Here is an 18,747-nt window from a genome sequence, read left to right as displayed (position 1 = left end):
GTCTTCCTGCGGGCTATTACCCTCTGAACTAGCACGTTAAAAGCAGGGTTAATATTCATATTACCTCAACATGTTCTCGTCCTGAATATTAATTTGCCATTTGACATTGAGCAACCATCCATCATCATCCTAAATAATTTTATCTTTTTCTTTAATTAATTGAGGGTTGTTCCAGAAAATAATATGTCCTTCCCTCCCCTTGACCACAGTACCTTTAGTTAAAGTACATTATAAAGCAAAATTATTACTTTTGTGATTTTAGTTTCAAATGATCTTTATGGGTAGATGTTGTCATTAAACCATAGTCTACATATGTGTTATTGTCAATTTGTGTTGTAAAAAATATTTTCGTGTGTTTTAATATGAAATCACACGGAATGTGACATTCATAGCCAATCACAACATTTTGGTGTAGGCTTTCAAAATAAATCACCCAGAATGCATTAGTTTCTGAATCATTTTTTTTGTAGAATGAAGGAATGATTAAAGCTTTCTTAGACAGAACTTTGAAGTCAAGACTTGGTATACGAATGTTAGCAGAACATCATTTAGCCTTACACAGTGAAAAGGTGGGTTGATGGTTTTATGTTATGTGGTTATAGGTTAAATCATAAGTGAATGGTATATCTTAATACAAAGTTGATTAATTCAAATAATTAATTTCTATTATTACTATTATTTATTAGTATGGTTCTTGTATAGTAATGGTCAGAAATAGGTTTCTTTATTCAGAATATATATTGTGTAAAGTATATGTTCTGGATAAAGTAAATGTTCTGTATAAAGTTTAATTTTCTATATACAACTGTCTATCAATTTTCCTGGGACCTCTATATTTGTATTAGTCCTAGCTTTCTCAAGGTTAGTTCACACCGAAGTTTACTTTTGTCAAACAAAATCATATGTCAAGATTTTTAATTGTCCTGGAAATAGATAGTTTTCTCAATCATTTATTTCATGCCACTATTTGTAAACAAATTAATTACAATTGGTGAAACCCTTCAGCCTGTCCATTCAATACAAATTGAAAACGTTTGTTTTGATTGTTATTTTTTCACTAAGACATTATTTGGTTTGAAATTTTTACAAGTAATAATTAGATAGTATCACACTATATTAAAAGCTTTAAAATGAAACTATAAACCTTGTCAGAATCTAAATTCCATTGTTTGTACACTAAAACAAAGATAATGTCACATCATTGGTTGAGTTTTCATTGTTTAGGACATTCATAGCCAATCACAACATTTTGGTGTAGGCTTTCAAAATAAATCACCCAGAATGCATTAGTTTCTGAAATGGCAATTTGAAAATGGCAGATTTAAAAAAAAAATCAAATCAAACAAGAAAAATTTGAATAATGAACATTTAAGGGGAGATAACTATTAAACAGTTTAATATTATATATTTAAAAGAATAAAAACTATAATGCCAGGGTAGATGAGTATGATTCATTGTTGATGTTTAGTTCTTGTTATTGTTTTTTTTTACTTCATTGAATTTATATTTGCTCAAATTGATTTGGAAAACGTGTTATGACTGTTCCATAAAACACATGGGCCCTGTATGAGATACTTCCAAATCTCAACTATTGGGTTTTTTATTTGGAACAGTGAAAGTGTAAGAAAAATTCTAAAATTGCCTCTAAGAGTTACCCAATTTCAAAGTGCCTACCCTTGGTACCATGAATGTTTTAATGGAACAGCCTTAAGTTGGAGGATTGATTTATTTTTTGTTCTTGTGAAACAAACTTTATTGTGCCTCCTTCATTTTCATACTTCAAATTTACCTGATATTTAATAAATTCTTTATGTAAATTTTTATACGACCGCAAAAAAAATTTTTGTGGTCTGTATATTGGTATCACGTTGTCGTTGTCCGAAGACATTTGGTTTTTGCACAAATACTTTAGTATAAGTAAATAGAAATCTATGAAATTTAAACACAAGGTTTATGACCACAAAAGGAAAGTTGGGATTGATTTTGGGAGTTTTGGTCTACAATTGGAAAATTTATTTTTTATTACTGAAATTTAAAGATGTAATGAGAATTACAATGGCGAAACTTAGTACCATGGTATTAAGTTGAATTGATTATTTTAATACCTTAATGAATTTTTCTTGCAAAATTAAAGTCAGTGGAATTTGTTTAATCTGAAAGGTTACCAACATATTGTAGACATTTATTAGTCATTTTACAGTATTTCTCAGTAGGTTTGAAATTCAGGGTTAATGAATTTGGTGATGTCTTAGGGTTAGGATCTGTGCTATTGTGTGATTTCTTATCACTGTATAGAAATTATCCTTTTACCAGGAAAAACATGATGGATGCCACTAGTGGAGCAGGATCTGTTTTGTTCAACTTTTAGATTTTTGATTTTTCCTTAAATTGTTTCTTCTCCCTCTTTTAAATATTTGTTTAAGTACATTATATTATATTTAGATTAACATGGTTAGAACAGCTTACTATAAACCAACTTATATAGCTGATTTTTTTTACGCTTTTTGCACAAGTTTTCTAGCCAACTTCACAACTATTTATTTTCACATTTTTTTTTTTTTTTTAACTTTGTTGATTTATATATATAAGAGATATCCAATTTGGACATTTTCTAATTATTTTTATACTCACAAAAGTGGCCTTAAGGTATTTTAGTATTTACTTTGACCCTTTAACAAAAATATTAAGATATTAAAATTTTTGAACCAACCGTTTTGTCAGAAAATGTACACTGGTTATATAGCAATTTGACAAACACCAATTTTGATCATTGAGAAGCTTAATATTCCTTTTAAAACACAACGTATTTAAAACGTTTAGCTGATTTTACAGAGTTATCTCCCTGTAGTGTTAGGTACCACCATAGTAGTGATAAATCATCCCTAAGAATTAGTTGGTTTACAGTATTTTTTCATTGAAAAGCAATTTTCTGTTTTAGTAATTTTTTTCTGTTTTTGTTCTTGAAGTTTATTAAATGATTCCCATGCAGTTGAATTCTTGAACTGTACTGACAGAAGTTCCGCTGCAAGTTTAGAAAAAAAAATGAATGTCATGTCCAGATTATATCTTAACTTGTGATATATTGCCTGTGGTGAAATTTTTCTTGAGACTGCATTAGATTTTAGTTGGTAAACTACAACTCAAGAATACAGGGAACATTTGTATTTCTGAATATCAAAATATTGAACATATTTCTTTATCATTTTTTGAAAACTTGAGTCCTAAGATGTTATATTATTATATGTTGACATCATATAAATGAATTATTCTATTTATTTTCAATGATAATTTCTGTATGAGATGAAATAAATGTAGAACCAAAATGCACAAAGTCAAAAATGAAAATGAATATTGGAGCAAAAACAAAGTCTCTTCAAGTGACCAAATAAATTCCAATAATATTAAGTGAAGTATATGCTGAAATGTTTTTTCTTTCTCAGTTATACATCAGCTGATAAAATGAATTTTGTTTTACATATATTTATAAATGAGACATTTGTGCATTGAAGATGAGATACATTTATTTCTTCATTGTCCCATTGTATATTTGCACATGTTCCGATATTCTCTACAGCCAAACCATGTTGGGATAGTCACTGCATCATTCTCACCTCGCTCGCTAGTCACACAGAAAGCTGAGTTTGTAAGGTAATGTAATAAACATCCTGGTATGTTGGACTTATCTAGATACATATATATAATTTTTTTTATGAAATAAAAAAAAATTGGTAACAAAATTAAATAGATTCTCTTAAAGAGGTAATAAATAGGCTTAGAGGACTTTAATCAGAAAATCAAACAAAACAGGGACTTTTATTAATAGTTTCTCATTAAGGTTGGAACTGAATGTCAACAGGGCTATATCTTAATGTATGTCAAACTGAAGTTTAGTGCAAGGCTTCCAAAAAATATTTGAGCCAGCCGGACATTTCATATCTGATCCCGATTTTAATCCCTTAAGACTTAGTCACAAAAGGCAATAGTATGGTAATCAGACGGCCATTCCAATGATTGACATTACATTAAAAAAAAACGATTTTAAACTTTACTGATATGATATGAATTTGATGTTCGAATGTTACTGTTAAATTGGCAGTGCATCATTCAAAGTGTGCACATCAGCGTGCTCCTATCTGCCTTAGACTTTTTATTTGTGCAAAATGACATTGTCAAAAACTTTACTTTCGTTTTCAACCGGATGTTGACTTGACAATGGTAAAACATGGACCATAAACGGATACGCAATATCCGTGTACGTTTACAAAGCACAACTGAGAGAAGAAGCTCTTTCCACGTTATTTCTTCAACAAAATACTTTAATTGAACGTTAGATACAGGTATCAATGATAATTTTAGCATTTTTAAAGAAATGTAGGATGCATTATTTAATTTCTCACCTGTGTACATGCGCACACTTGTTCTAGTTCATACGACGTAGTTCTGACGATTTTTTATTTAAAACCTTTTTATAAAATTTTTCATCAAATCATGTTGATAAACTAATTTCTAATAATTTTAATCTTTTGGACTAAATCAATTAGATACAAACCGCTGAAATGTAAGAAAATAATTGTGAATAAACCTATCAATTTATACGATGTCCGGTACTGAACATAGTTCACCTGTCACCTGAACAGGTAGATTTCAGCTGTTCAACTACTAATTAGCCTTGATTAAAATTAGAAAGTATTGAAGTAGGTGTTGTTTTGATAGTAATTAATCATCATGTCACATTTATGACCGGAAATGTGTTGATGTTAAAAGGCAAAAGGTTGGGTCAAAAAGATCGTGAATTATGTAAAAATGACCGAAAAAGCATTGAAACTAAAAAGTATATGACCGTTTCATGCTTTGCCCAGCCGGACTTTTACCGGACATTATACAAATGACCGGAATATATGACCATTTTGGAAGCCTTGGTTTAGTGTATGACTTTTGATGACAGAGTATTTAAACCATTGTAACCATTGTTTGTTAGAGGGGGAATAAAAGGCATTACATTTTGAGGAATATGCTATTAAAACTACAGAATTCTGTAAAGTGCAATCTTCGAGGATGAAGCCTCAAATATTGTGGACTCTGTATTATTTGTGGGATACCAATTTTTGTGGATTTCATGGTTTTTTTTAGCTTGAATATAATTGTTCAACGAAGTACAAATTTTCGATAGGCTTGTATAGCATACTTTTGCAAAACCATGAAATCAAATCTTCACATAAAAACAATTTTATCCTAAATCCAAGGAAATTGGTATCAACTTAACATAAATGAATCCACAGTATATTTATTGTAGAAGATCTGAATTCAAATGAAAAGAGACTACCATTTAAAAAACTTCCTGTTTACCGATAAACTTCCTGTTTGCCGATTTTGGAGCTGTAACTTTTCCGAAAATGTCTAGGAGTATTATATTGACCAGTAAACTTTTTTTCTCTCGTTTCTTGGACCACAAAGGGGGTGCGCACTATACAAAAATGCGCACTATACACACACCAAAAGACGGTTTTTGATGCTAGAAAACATTTTAACATTGTCAGAATTTACAAAGAAAAATATATGGCATGGCAATCATTTTGATCTATACCAAACCAGGCTATCCCAAGATTTTGTATGTATGTTTTCTTTGTTGGATGAGGATATCTTAGTAATCAGTGCAGTTTGCAAAAGGGTTTAATGTGCGAGAGAAACACAACGTTAAGCATTCATCATTCAATCAATTTATTTAAGGATTTTTCTTCTCTTTATATTTTGTAAACCCTTTGGCTTTTCCCTACAAATGCTCTGTTACAAAAAAGGTGATAAAAAGATCACCAAACACATACCAGATTTTACAAAATATTGTATGAATTGCAAATAATACAATGAGTTTTCTTATGATTTCCTGTCTGTGTGTCCACCCATTAGTTCACCATTTCCGTATTTGGTTACGGTTTTGGTCAAAGGGAATTTACAATTAAGTTCTGTTCACATCAATTAAGACTTAATATACATGTTCATTATAATAATTACATTTCAAGCTCTTTCCCTGTGTATTTGTATACAAGAATGATATGTCATGATGAATTCAAGTGAAAATACATGTGTGTGTTGTCATGAAAATATTTCTTCAACAAACCACAAGTTTTCGTTGGACAAAAGGATATAGCTGTCACTGGGCATCCATTGTCTGATTGTGTTGCCAACTGTGAACAAATGGCAATATATATAGTTGGAAAATTTTTGGAATGTCAAGATTTGAGAAATGCCATTCTTTAGCATTTTTCTATTTGTCTATGATTCTGCATGATTTTGAATGTTGTTATGCTTTTACTTTATTTTTATACCCTGTTGTTATGTGATTTTGACTGAGTGCTTTTTTGTTTTCAGAGATGTTTGTCAAAATAAGTATGGACATGCCCCCGAGTTCAGAGTGACAGGACACGTTCATGCTACTTTTCCATACATTGCTCCACCATTAGAATATATATTGGGGGAACTTCTAAAGAATGCATTTAGGTAAAGGTTTTATCACAAATTAGTTAAATATAACAATAATGCTGCTTGTATAAGTTTTGTATCTTTATTGCACATAAAAATTCTCTGCTTTAAAGGTTTTGAAACTCCAAGCTTAAGGCATATACATTTATACTGCTCTAGAAGTTTGAATACTAAAAGGCTGAAAAAATATACTGCTCTATAAGTTGGATACTGCCTAGAAGATTGATAATATACTGCTCTAAATGTTTGGATAATGCAAAGCAGACAAATGAAGGATTTATTTTTATTCAAAATATTTGTGTTAAGTTTTAGAGTTATCTTTCTTTGACTCAAGGTGGAATTTTTTAAAGCGATGATAATATATGAAAATTATTGTCATGACTTGCTAAGTCTATTTGATATCATACACTTTTTTTTAATATCTATTACTAGTACTGCTAGCTATAAGCAATTATGTTTTTTTGATAAACATATTTTTTATATATAAAGTCCACTGAAATATCAAAAGAAAGAGAGAATAACAAATATAACATTGATGTTTTGTCTGTTTCCAGAGCTGTAGCAGAAAGCCACATGGAAAACAGAAATAACTTACCAGATATCAATATAACTATAGCTAATAATGACAGAGACTTCATTATCAGGTGAGAAATTTCTGATTTTCTGATGTTCATGTTGTAAAATAGGGGTATATTAGATACCTGGACATTGCTTAAATTGTTTGATTGATGGTTCTTGTTGAACCCCTTTTTAGCTCACCTGGCCTAAAAGGCCATGTGAGCTTTTCTCATCACTTGGCGTCCGTCGTCGTCGTCGTCTGTCGTCGTTAACAATTTTTCAAACATCTTCTCCTCTGAAACTACTGAATGGATTTGAATGAAACTTAAAATGATTGTTCTTTAGATTATCCTGCACAAAGTGTGTGCTTCGATTTTTGATCCGTCAAAAAACATGGCCGCCGTTACTTAAAATAGAACATAGGGGTCAAATGCAGTTTTTGGCTTATATCTCAAAAACGGAAGCATTTAGAGCAAATCTGACATGGGGTAAAAATGTTCATTAGGTCAAGATCTATCAGCCCAGAAATTTTCAGATGAATCAAACAAACCATTGTTGGGTTGCTGCCACTTAATTGGTAATTTTAAGGAAATTTTGCAGTTTTTGGTCATTATCTTGAATATTATTATAGATGAAGATAAACTGTAAACAGCAAAAATGATCAGCAAAGTAAGATCTACAAATAGGTTAATATGACCAAAATTGTCAATTGACCCCTTAAGGGGTAAATGTCCTTTAATGACAATTTTTCACAATTTGTTCATCATATTTGCTAACTTTAAAAAATCTTCTCCTCTGAAACTACTGAATGGATTTGGATGAAACTTAGCATGATAGTTCCTTAGATTATCCTGCACAAAGTGTGTGCTTCGATTTTTGATCCGTCAAAAAACATGGCCGCCCTTACTTTAAATAGAACATAGGGGTCAAATGCAGTTTTTGGCTTATATCTCAAAAACGAAAGCATTTAGAGCAAATCTGACATGGGGTAAAAATGTTCATTAGGTCAAGATCTATCAGCCCTGAAATTTTCAGACGAATCAAACAAACCATTGTTGGGTTGCTGCCACTTAATTGGTAATTTTAAGGAAATTTTGCAGTTTTTGGTCATTATCTTGAATATCATTATAGATAAAGATAAACTGTAAACAGCAAAAATGATCAGCAAAGTAAGATCTACAAATAAGTTAAATATGACCAAAATTGTCAATTGACCCCTTAAGGGTATTGTCCTTTAATGACAATTTTTTCACAATTTGTTCATCATATTTGCTAACTTTAAAAAATCTTCTCCTCTAAAACTACTCAACCAAATTCAACCAAACTTCAACTGAATGATCAGTAGGGTGTATAAAATAAAGTTTGTGTTTTATTTTCTATTTTGTCTAAAAACATGGCCGTCATGGCTAAAAATAGAACACAGGGTAAAATGCAGTTTTTGGCTTATATCTAAAAAACTCCAGCATTTAGAGCAAATAAGACTAGAAGTTAAAATATTTATTAGGTCAAGGTCTACCTGTCCTGAAATTTGCAATTTGCAAAAAAAATAATTTGTTGTGCTACTTCCAAAAAATAGAAAATATTCTGACCAGAAAAAAAACCATGTCCCCCTACAAGTTAAATGGTCCATGCCTAACTGTTATTAATGAAATCATTTAACTGTTTTGCTGTTATTGGAGCCCCTTGCCCCTTCTCAGCAGTGGAATAAATCCAAATCATGAATGAAGAAATTCGAAAGAATAACAATTTAATAATGTAACAATAACAATTTTATTGTTAAAATTCTTTTATTGTAACTATAATGTAATAAAAATAACGTCCTGCCGCTCTTCTTGTATGCATATTATATTAGAAGGAAACGTCATATATATTTGTAATATTGAAGAATTGTTGGCTGTACATGTTTGCCTGGCATGGTTCAATATGTTCAATAAGGCATTGTTTACCAGGTGAGCGATTCAGGCTCTTGAGAGCCTCTTGTTTTAGCACACTTGGCTTTATTTTTCATGTTTTTATTGTTGGAAGAAACCAGAGTCTGCAGAGAGATTTTCAGCAAGAAAACTGTCAATCCTAGTCAATTAGAATTGTGAGTCCAAAGCACCTTGCCACCAGAGTGGTTCAAACTGTACATGCTGAATGTTATAAAAATATGGATACAAGACTTTATACCTTGACATTGATTAGAAGAAATTTTCATGCAATCAGTGGTATAAAGTCTTGTACCCATATTTTTATAACATGAACATCACAAAATGCCTCATTGACCAAGTTTTGTAGTAGTTCAGAACAGAACTCAGTAAGAAAGACCTTTTAAAAAAAAAAGACAGGCATGCTTAGAAACTGCTATGGATTGCAAAGTGTTGTATTTTCTCTGACTAAATATTACAATCCATTTTATCAAAATATTCTGTATTTGAAATATTAACTCAATAACCCCAGTGTGTTATAATCAGCAGGTCATTTCTAGGCTTTTTCTTTTTAGAAAATCTACTTGCTTATTTAACTGTTTATAAATGATAATACATTGTAGTCTGATCAAATACTGTTATTTCAGAAATTTTTGCATTTGTTTTCAAATTTTTACATTCAAAAATTGTGACATGATAGTTTTTGCCAAAATAAAAACTTGCATTATATTATATTTTGATAGTGTATTTGTTTGAGGAATTTCCTGAAATTACATGATAGATTTGATGAGCACTAACAGATATTAAAATAATTTTAAATAAAGTTTCAAAGGAGATGTTACGTCATGTTAAAGTTTCCCTAAACTGTTATAGCACCATGCTCTTTTTAACATCCTACAGGAACATAATTCAATATTATAAATTGATAACAAGTGAACAATACATAGGAGTGGCAGAAGAACCTTTTTTGTGAATTCAAGATTAAGCCGTTTAAATCTAGGGAATTTGGGAAAAGCCAGTTATTTTGACTGATTTAGGGAATTTTGGATTGAATTATATTATCCAATTTATCGTGAGGCGGGAATGGACTTATTATTTTCACAGGAATTTGGGATTTGACATTTATTTTCTAAGGAATTGAGGATGAGACCCCTTTCTACCCCCTTCTTGTAGCCTACTGTAAATTCAGAAATTATTGCGTGTATTTATTATTGCGATTTTGTCATTTTAGACTTAAATGCAATTTTAATTTTTACGATATTTAGAAAAATTCTGTTTAATTCATATAAAATATTTCAAAATGCGAGTTTAAATTATTGTGTTTACAACTCTGTCGCATTTTTCACAATAATAAAAACCTCGCAATAGTTTCTGAATTTACAGTATATGATAATTTTTTTGGGGATAAAATACATAAGGAAAAAATTAAAAAGAAAGACTATTATCCCATTCTGTACATCACACAATGTCTGATTTATAAAGAAAAGAATATTGATTATTACAAAGCCAGTATAATCCTATGGACTTGATGATATTTACAAATGCTGTGAAAACAGATTATAAAAAACATGCAGAAATGCTTGATTTGACAAGGTTGTATATCATTCGACATTCTATTGTGACATATTACTTCTGATAAATATTGGCAGATGATTTACACTAAGCTCTCATCTTAAATACATGTCAGTCAAACTTTCTTACATTTCAGACAGTATGTATACTGAGTATAAAAAGTTAAGCAACAAATATTATTACTATAAACTATTCTTCCAAAGTCTAAACGTAACAATGAATAGATAATAGTGACAAAGACAATAAACTTTACTTTTGAAAAACCATGAAAACAAATATCTGTGGGTTCCACTATCAATAAAATCTGACCTCAACAATTTAGCCAATATTGCTGAAAGGGGCATTGAACACCAGTGTCAGCCTTGTAAGTAATCTTCTTTGATGTTTGTCCCTTAAACACATGTGTACATTGTCATGAACATTGTCAAATAGGATAAATCCACGATCAACATAAATCCTGTGGAATTTGTATTGTTTACCAAAAGTGCAGAGAAGATTATAAAAACATGCAGAACAGATTGATAGGATAAGCTGCATAATACTTTAATAAATTGATCAAACACAACAGATATTTTAGATTGATCAAACACGATTGATATTTTAGATTTATACATTGTCCAACTTTTACAACTTGCATAAAACTGGCATTCTCTCTCAGATACACTGTTCATTTATTACAACTTGCATAAAACTGGCATTCTCTCTCAGATACACTGTCCATTTATTACAACTTGCATAAAACTGGCATTCTCTCTCAGATACACTGTCCATTTATTACAACTTGCATAAAACTGGCATTCTCTCTCAGATACACTGTCCATTTATTACAACTTGCATAAAACTGGCATTCTCTCTCAGATACACTGTTCATTTATTACAACTTGCATAAAACTGGCATTCTCTCTCAGATACACTGTCCATTTATTACAACTTGCATAAAACTGGCATTCCCTCTCAGATACACTGTCCATTTATTACAACTTGCACAAAACTGGCATTCCCTCTCAGATACACTGTCCATTTATTACAACTTGCATAAAACTGGCATTCTCTCTCAGATACACTGTCCATTTATTACAACTTGCATAAAACTGGCATTCCCTCTCAGATACACTGTCCATTTATTACAACTTGCACAAAACTGGCATTCCCTCTCAGATACACTGTCCATTTATTACAACTTGCACAAAACTGGCATTCCCTCTCAGATACACTGTCCATTTATTACAACTTGCATAAAACTGGCATTCTCTCTCAGATACACTGTCCATTTATTACAACTTGCATAAAACTGGCATTCCCTCTCAGATACACTGTCCATTTATTACAACTTGCATAAAACTGGCATTCTCTCTCAGATACACTGTCCATTTATTACAACTTGCATAAAACTGGCATTCCCTCTCAGATACACTGTCCATTTATTACAACTTGCATAAAACTGGCATTCCCTCTCAGATACACTGTCCATTTATTACAACTTGCATAAAACTGGCATTCCCTCTCAGATACACTGTCCATTTATTACAACTTGCATAAAACTGGCATTCCCTCTCAGATACACTGTCCATTTATTACAACTTGCACAAAACTGGCATTCCCTCTCAGATACACTGTCCATTTATTACAACTTGCACAAAACTGGCATTCCCTCTCAGATACACTGTCCATTTATTACAACTTGCATAAAACTGGCATTCCCTCTCAGATACACTGTCCATTTATTACAACTTGCATAAAACTGGCATTCCCTCTCAGATACACTGTCCATTTATTACAACTTGCATAAAACTGGCATTCCCTCTCAGATACACTGTCCATTTATTACAACTTGCACAAAACTGGCATTCCCTCTCAGATACACTGTCCATTTATTACAACTTGCATAAAACTGGCATTCCCTCTCAGATACACTGTCCATTTATTACAACTTGCACAAAACTGGCATTCTCTCTCAGATACACTGTCCATTTATTACAACTTGCACAAAACTGGTTCTTCTCTCTCACACTGAAGATTTAAATGTACAATGAGGAAAGACCTTGAAGCTAAGTTGTCCCATTGCTTGTTGACATCTACATAAATGGGTCACAGTGACCTAGTTTTGTAATGCTTTCCCAGATACTGTTCACATTAAACCATAATTGTTCATAGTCTAACTAATTCTAAAAGGCCTGCACTACATCTTTCCAGATTTTGCCTCAAAAGTAACTTGGTCTTAAAACTAAACTGACTTTAATTTTAATCTTAAACTTGACTCTTTGTCACATTTCTCGTTTCCATTCTCTATTTTATTTGAATTTATTTCCATGCAGTAAGGTTTGTATTTGATGTGAATATTAATTTTAATGAGGCTATTTATATAAAACCATGTCTAATGTAAATATATTAAATCAATAGCCATATATATATAACTTTTTAATGTAAATTATACAATGAATAATGAAGTTCTTATCTTAGTAGAACTAAGCTTGAAATATTTATCACACTTATGTTGAAATGATGTATAATCCATCAAAAAAATATAAAGTTCATTTTTTGGCTTTTTTTCATTTTCAATTTAATTATAACATATAAATGATAATACTTATTCCAATATCCGTATTTTTATCCATAGAAAAGTAAGATCATTCACATATTCCAATAGTTATTGAGATGATGTTCTCAGAGTAAATGTTTGAACGATCGGTGGTAGTGCCAGTCATTATTGAGATGGTGTTCTCGGAGTAAATGTTTGACCAATTGGTGGTAGTGGCACATTTCTTGGTGTCGGTTTGACAACACTTGTATTGACTCGATAGTCTGCAAAGAAGTCTGCCTCTCCTTCCATTCTTTCTCTTGTATAATCCAGTTGATTTAATGTTGGGTCGTCCTCGTCTTCCTCCTCATCTTCTTCTGGTTTGCTTTCTTCCAATGCCTTTCCAATTGACGGAAGGACAGGATATTTTTTTTGTGCAATGTCTTGAAACTGTTCTTGGTCTTCTCGTAAAATGTCTTTTATTCCCAGTTGAATGGGCGTTGGAACTGGGGCTCCAAAGTGTTCGTTACTGTACGGACTTTCTCCGAGCATTTCATTTTCAGGATCAAGAGGAATGTGCGACGTGTAACAATCTAATTCACCGTCTTCATCACTTAGATCATCCTCATCCCCGACATCGCAGTGCTCGCGTGCTAACCTCTCGCGCTCCTCAACGTCTAAGTCTACAAGATCTTCACATCGGTTATCCATCTGTATTACGTAAGTTGTAGATGAATGTCTACCATCAGCATTCACAAGATCCAGATCATCAGAATCTATGGAATCATTAATATGATTATTATCCTCATTAATCGTGTCCAGTTGCAAATTGCGTGGCGTAATTAAGGCATCGTTATCACCTTTCATTTTAATGTTTTCGTTGTCGTCCAAAGAACTGACCTTGGAATCGGCCATGGTGCACATTGTTAGATGCATAATTTGTGGAAAAAACTAAATTGTTGATATATTACATGTTAAAAATCCTTCAATTTATAAAAGTACACTTCAACACCTATTTCAGTCTGTTTGTAAATTTGGCAAATCTTATCACTTAATTGTAGCACAAAAAAATTGTGCTAAATCATTCTTTGAATGATGGTAACAACTTCTGAATTGATTTATAAGCATACAAATCTTGTCAAACTTATAAATTAATATTTCCAAATGTAGTTTTATTCAAAACCATAAAGACGGTGCTAATTGAGTGTTAAAAATATCCACTTTATATTTTATTTTTTCCGCGTTAACACATCCTTTGGAAAATATTGTGATATTTTTATCTTTTGTTGAATCTCAACAACATGTCATTTGATGATCAAACTAAATTCCGTTGATCCACCAATTAATCCATTTAGTGTTTTCCACTTATATTGTTCACTGTAAAAGCACCTGTTTCAGATTAAATTTGTCCCATGTCAGCCATTCAATAACAACCTGAAATTAAAATAATTAGCACATTAATAATTGATGACCGGGCTGTTTACTTGTGGATAGTTACAATGGATAGTGACACTCGATAAACAAATTAATACGGGAGATCTAATCAATAGGGTTATAGCTTAGGTAATCGAGATAGTTTAATGTTTCCGTTACATATCTTATATTGTTCAGTTCACTTTCCCCTAACTCTTTGTCATTTATCGACAAGGTCTTATAAATCTTTTTAGAGAGTGAAATGTGTTGTATTTTATAGTTTGAATGGTAAACATTTAAATAGAAGATTGTTAAACTTTTTATGTTCTTTGTCAAGTTTGAGGGATTTTATGAAGGGTAAAATGTGTTTATTAATTTTTTTTTGAATAGGTTCTTTGAGCAATTATTTTGCAATGTTTTAAAATCAATTTCATAAAAAGTATCACAATGAACAGGATCACAAATAGATTCGGTCAAAAGAACATAATTTAGTTGATTTGTCATATTTCTATAATCAGATTCATGAGATTTGTATTTTTGTATTATAATGTTAAGAGAATCTTTTAAAAGTCACCAGCGGTACTTATCAACATTTTATTACTTATACTGCACCAGAGCCCAATTTATATCATAAAAACACTTGATTTCATGTTAACCTATTATAAATTGTCAACTTGAAATTACTTAAAAGATGGTAATAAATTTTTCAAAAGTACTTATATTTTAAAAAAGTATTTAAATAACTATAAAAAAAACATAATTTCCTACCTTAAATTTAATAACTTGAACAAGTACTTTGTTATATTGCGTAGTTTATACCATGTTAAATCTTATCTCTGAGGCTTATTTTGGAACCTGTCCTAAAGACTACAGATACAAGTTTGAAGTCTTTAGAAAAGTTTTATCATGATAAATAAGTATGTGCTAACATATTCTTTGTACAGATTTTTTACTGATATTTGATCAATGATATCCTTTGACTTGTTAAAGTTTGAGTCATTTAGGTTTTAAATAGGGGCTCTACAATAAACTGCAAAAAACTTCTGTGTATTCATTATTATTGGCGGATATTATCAGTGCGGGTGTACTGCAAATTTAAATGTTCAACAAATTTTCTATAAACCAGTGTATAAAAATAAAATTGAGAATGGAAATGGGGAATGTGCCTAAGAGACAACAACCCGACCATAGAAAAAAACAACAGCAGAAGGTCACCAACAGGTCTTCAATGTAGCGAGAAATTCCCGCACCCGGAGGCGTCCTTCAGCTTTATGCATACTTTTATTAACCAGGGATTCAAATGTCCATAATAATGACAATTTTCCTTAATACATTAAAATTGGTAGTTTACACTGATGTATTGACCAGGCCATGGAGGTATTTTTTAGAGATAATTATAAGACAATCTTCAAGTTCTCTTTTGTTGGTTTTCTTCTTGTTTATTTATCTGTAAGTGTGAGCTGGTGCTTACCTTTTTGATTTTCTGATGACTTCTTTAGGAACAAAAAAGTAAATAAATAAATGATTGGTCCTTATAGTTAATGATTAAATAACCTGTTTTTATCAGAAGTATTCTCCAGTCCTTTCTGTTTATAGTCATAAATAAGAAAGATTTTAGTCAGGTAAACATTTAACAATGACCTCTGATGATGCCATGAGATAATGACCACCCTGAGTTGATTCTTATAATGTTACGAGATGGGGGATAAATGTTTAAGAGGGATTAACATTTGGATTTGGTCAAAAAACTTTAATGTGGTTTAAAACTCTTGAGCCTCTTTTAAAAGGACATATTTTAATTAGTGCCATTCAAATTAACATTGACGTCAGCAATTATCTATAAATGATTGTCTTTTTTGTTTGATAATATAACTTGAGGAAAGGAAGATTTAACTAAAATCATGTATAGTCACTGTACACAGGTAAAATACAGGTAGTTATCATATATAGTCACTGTACACAGGTAAAATACAGGTAGTTAAAGGTTAAAAGATTATATGAACTTTATAATTATGTAATTATACCCCCGCTTTAAAAAAGGGGGGGTATACTGTTTTACCTCTGTCTGTCAGTCCGTCCGTCCGTCCGTCCATCAGTCCGTCAGTCCGTCAGTCCGTCAGTCAGTCCGTCCCATGAAACTTTCGTCACATTTTTCTCAGGAACTACACATCCACCCTTTCTGTAATTTGGTATCAACATTTATATATGTCAGCCATACCGTGTGATGCGTTTTCAGATTCATCACTTGACAACTTCCTGTTTACCGAACACTTGTCTGATTTTACACATGATAGCCAAGTTGAAAATTTTCGTCACATTTTTCTCAGGAACTACAATACAAGGATTTCTGAAATTTGGTTTCAGGATTTATATAAGTCAGCTATACCGTGTGATGCGTTTTCAGATTCATCACTCGACAACTTCCTGTTTACCGAACACTTGTATGATTTTACACATGATAACCAAGTAAAAAATTTTCGTCACATTTTTCTCAGGAACTACAATACAAGGATTTCTGAAATTTGGTTTCAGGATTTTTATAAGTCAGCTATACCGTGTGATGCATTTTCAGATTCATCACTCGACAACTTCCTGTTTACCGAACACTTGCATATTTTTACACTATTAATATTATCCACTTGCGGCGGGGGTATCATCAGTGAGCAGTAGCTCGCAGTTTCACTTGTTTTAAATGTTTGATAATTTCGGAGGTAAACATAACAATTTAATCTTGTAAACCTGTACCTCACGATCAGCTTATTTTGTGGAATATGAAGAAAATAAATTGCATATCCTTATGTTCACCTAAATGGCCTAGTGGGCTATTGCAACTTATCTATTATTTCTAAAACTTTAACGTCACATTCAGAACATATTAGAATCAATATTACCATAATAATCTGTCTGGTAATACTCTTTTTCTGTGTTAGGTATTCATGCCTTTGATTCAATGCATAATATTCAGTATAGGACAATAATTAATATAAAAAGAAAATCCAGTTCAGAAAAAAAGATCCAGTTTCAATTTGATCCCCTTGAAGAATTGATTTGTGAATGCCATCAACAGTCATTAGATATAAGAAGATGTGGTATGAGTGCCAATGAGACAACTCTACATCCAAGTCACAATTTGTAAAAAAAAAACAACATTATAGATCAAAGTAAGGTCTTCAACACAGAGTCTTAGGTCACACAGAACAGCAAGCTTTAAAGGGCCCCTAAAATGTCTAGTGTAAAACAATTCATACATGAACCAAATTTCTAATTTTTATAGAATAGAGAAGAAAAAAAGCAAAAAAAAATATGAACCACATCAATAAACGGCAACCACTGAACATCAGGTTCCTATAGTTCCTATTTCTGATATCATAATGGAAAAAGATAATTTGTCATCTAAACATTCAGTCAGTTCTGCACCCAAAGAAGAAATCTGCGTAGGGTTGTATTATATAGTTCAGTTAATATCCAAATATTTGAAGAAAAAAATATGTAATATGTCTGAAGAACATAAAATCTTTTGTAAAGATGTGCGGACTAAATCTGTATACTTTTACTTGTATAATTTTTGCCTGTTTGACACAATAAATCAAACATGAAACAAATTAAAAAATTGTCAATTATATCGTATGATTTTCTCTTCTCATAAGTATAATAATCAATGGTGTTTTTTTCCCCCTAATTTCTGTCTATGTGAATATGGTTTTGATCGTTGGCAAAGGCAGTATGGTGACCATTTTAAGATCAACATGTGTACTAAATTTCATGTGATAAACATTCTCATATTTTTATCAAATTTAAAAAAAAAAGTTATCATGTGAGAAACTCACAATATTGAATACTTACAAAGTGTCATATTAATCCAAATATATCCAAAATAAGAGAGTTTATGGTCAGCATTTTTAATTGATAATTTCTTGAACGATCATCAACATTCCAAAGTGTTTATCAAAAATTATTGATCCTTTTGAAATCCTTTCTAATTTTACACCAATAGTGGATTAGAACTAATGCTTTACTTTTTCTACTAGCTTTCCGTCTGATTAGACACACACAAATAAATACCCTTAAAGTAAATCTTGTCACCATTTAAATGTTATGGTAGATTTTAGAAACGCTTTGACTATTTAGTGCACAAATAACTAACTACCCGTGTTATAGCCATGGTTCTGTTATGGGAAGTATTAGCATAATTTTTCTCTCAGATGTGAATATTATGTCATATATTTACTGTCTTCAGAAATGGTTTAATTATGAATAATTTAAAGCTTGTTCTGTCTGCATGTTGGTATTCTTTTGAAAAAG

At 31.3% G+C, this 18,747-nt stretch overlaps 1 protein-coding gene across 1 annotated transcript in view; it reads left to right on the top strand.

The window, feature by feature from the left end:
* The window catches only part of LOC143076551 (branched-chain alpha-ketoacid dehydrogenase kinase-like), a 51,639-nt gene that overhangs the window by 16,826 nt on the left and 16,066 nt on the right, over window positions 1–18,747 (top strand). Inside the window, exons 6-9 of the mRNA XM_076252377.1 lie at window positions 471–569; window positions 3,575–3,648; window positions 6,367–6,495; window positions 7,032–7,121. Coding sequence (XP_076108492.1) covers window positions 471–569; window positions 3,575–3,648; window positions 6,367–6,495; window positions 7,032–7,121 — 392 coding nt within the window. The remainder of the gene's footprint in view (window positions 1–470; window positions 570–3,574; window positions 3,649–6,366; window positions 6,496–7,031; window positions 7,122–18,747) is intronic.

This window comes from Mytilus galloprovincialis, chromosome 5 (genome assembly GCF_965363235.1).
Source record: "Mytilus galloprovincialis chromosome 5, xbMytGall1.hap1.1, whole genome shotgun sequence".
In the NCBI taxonomy this organism is placed as follows: domain Eukaryota; kingdom Metazoa; phylum Mollusca; class Bivalvia; order Mytilida; family Mytilidae; genus Mytilus; species Mytilus galloprovincialis.
This window is presented reverse-complemented; position numbering and strand designations above follow the sequence as displayed.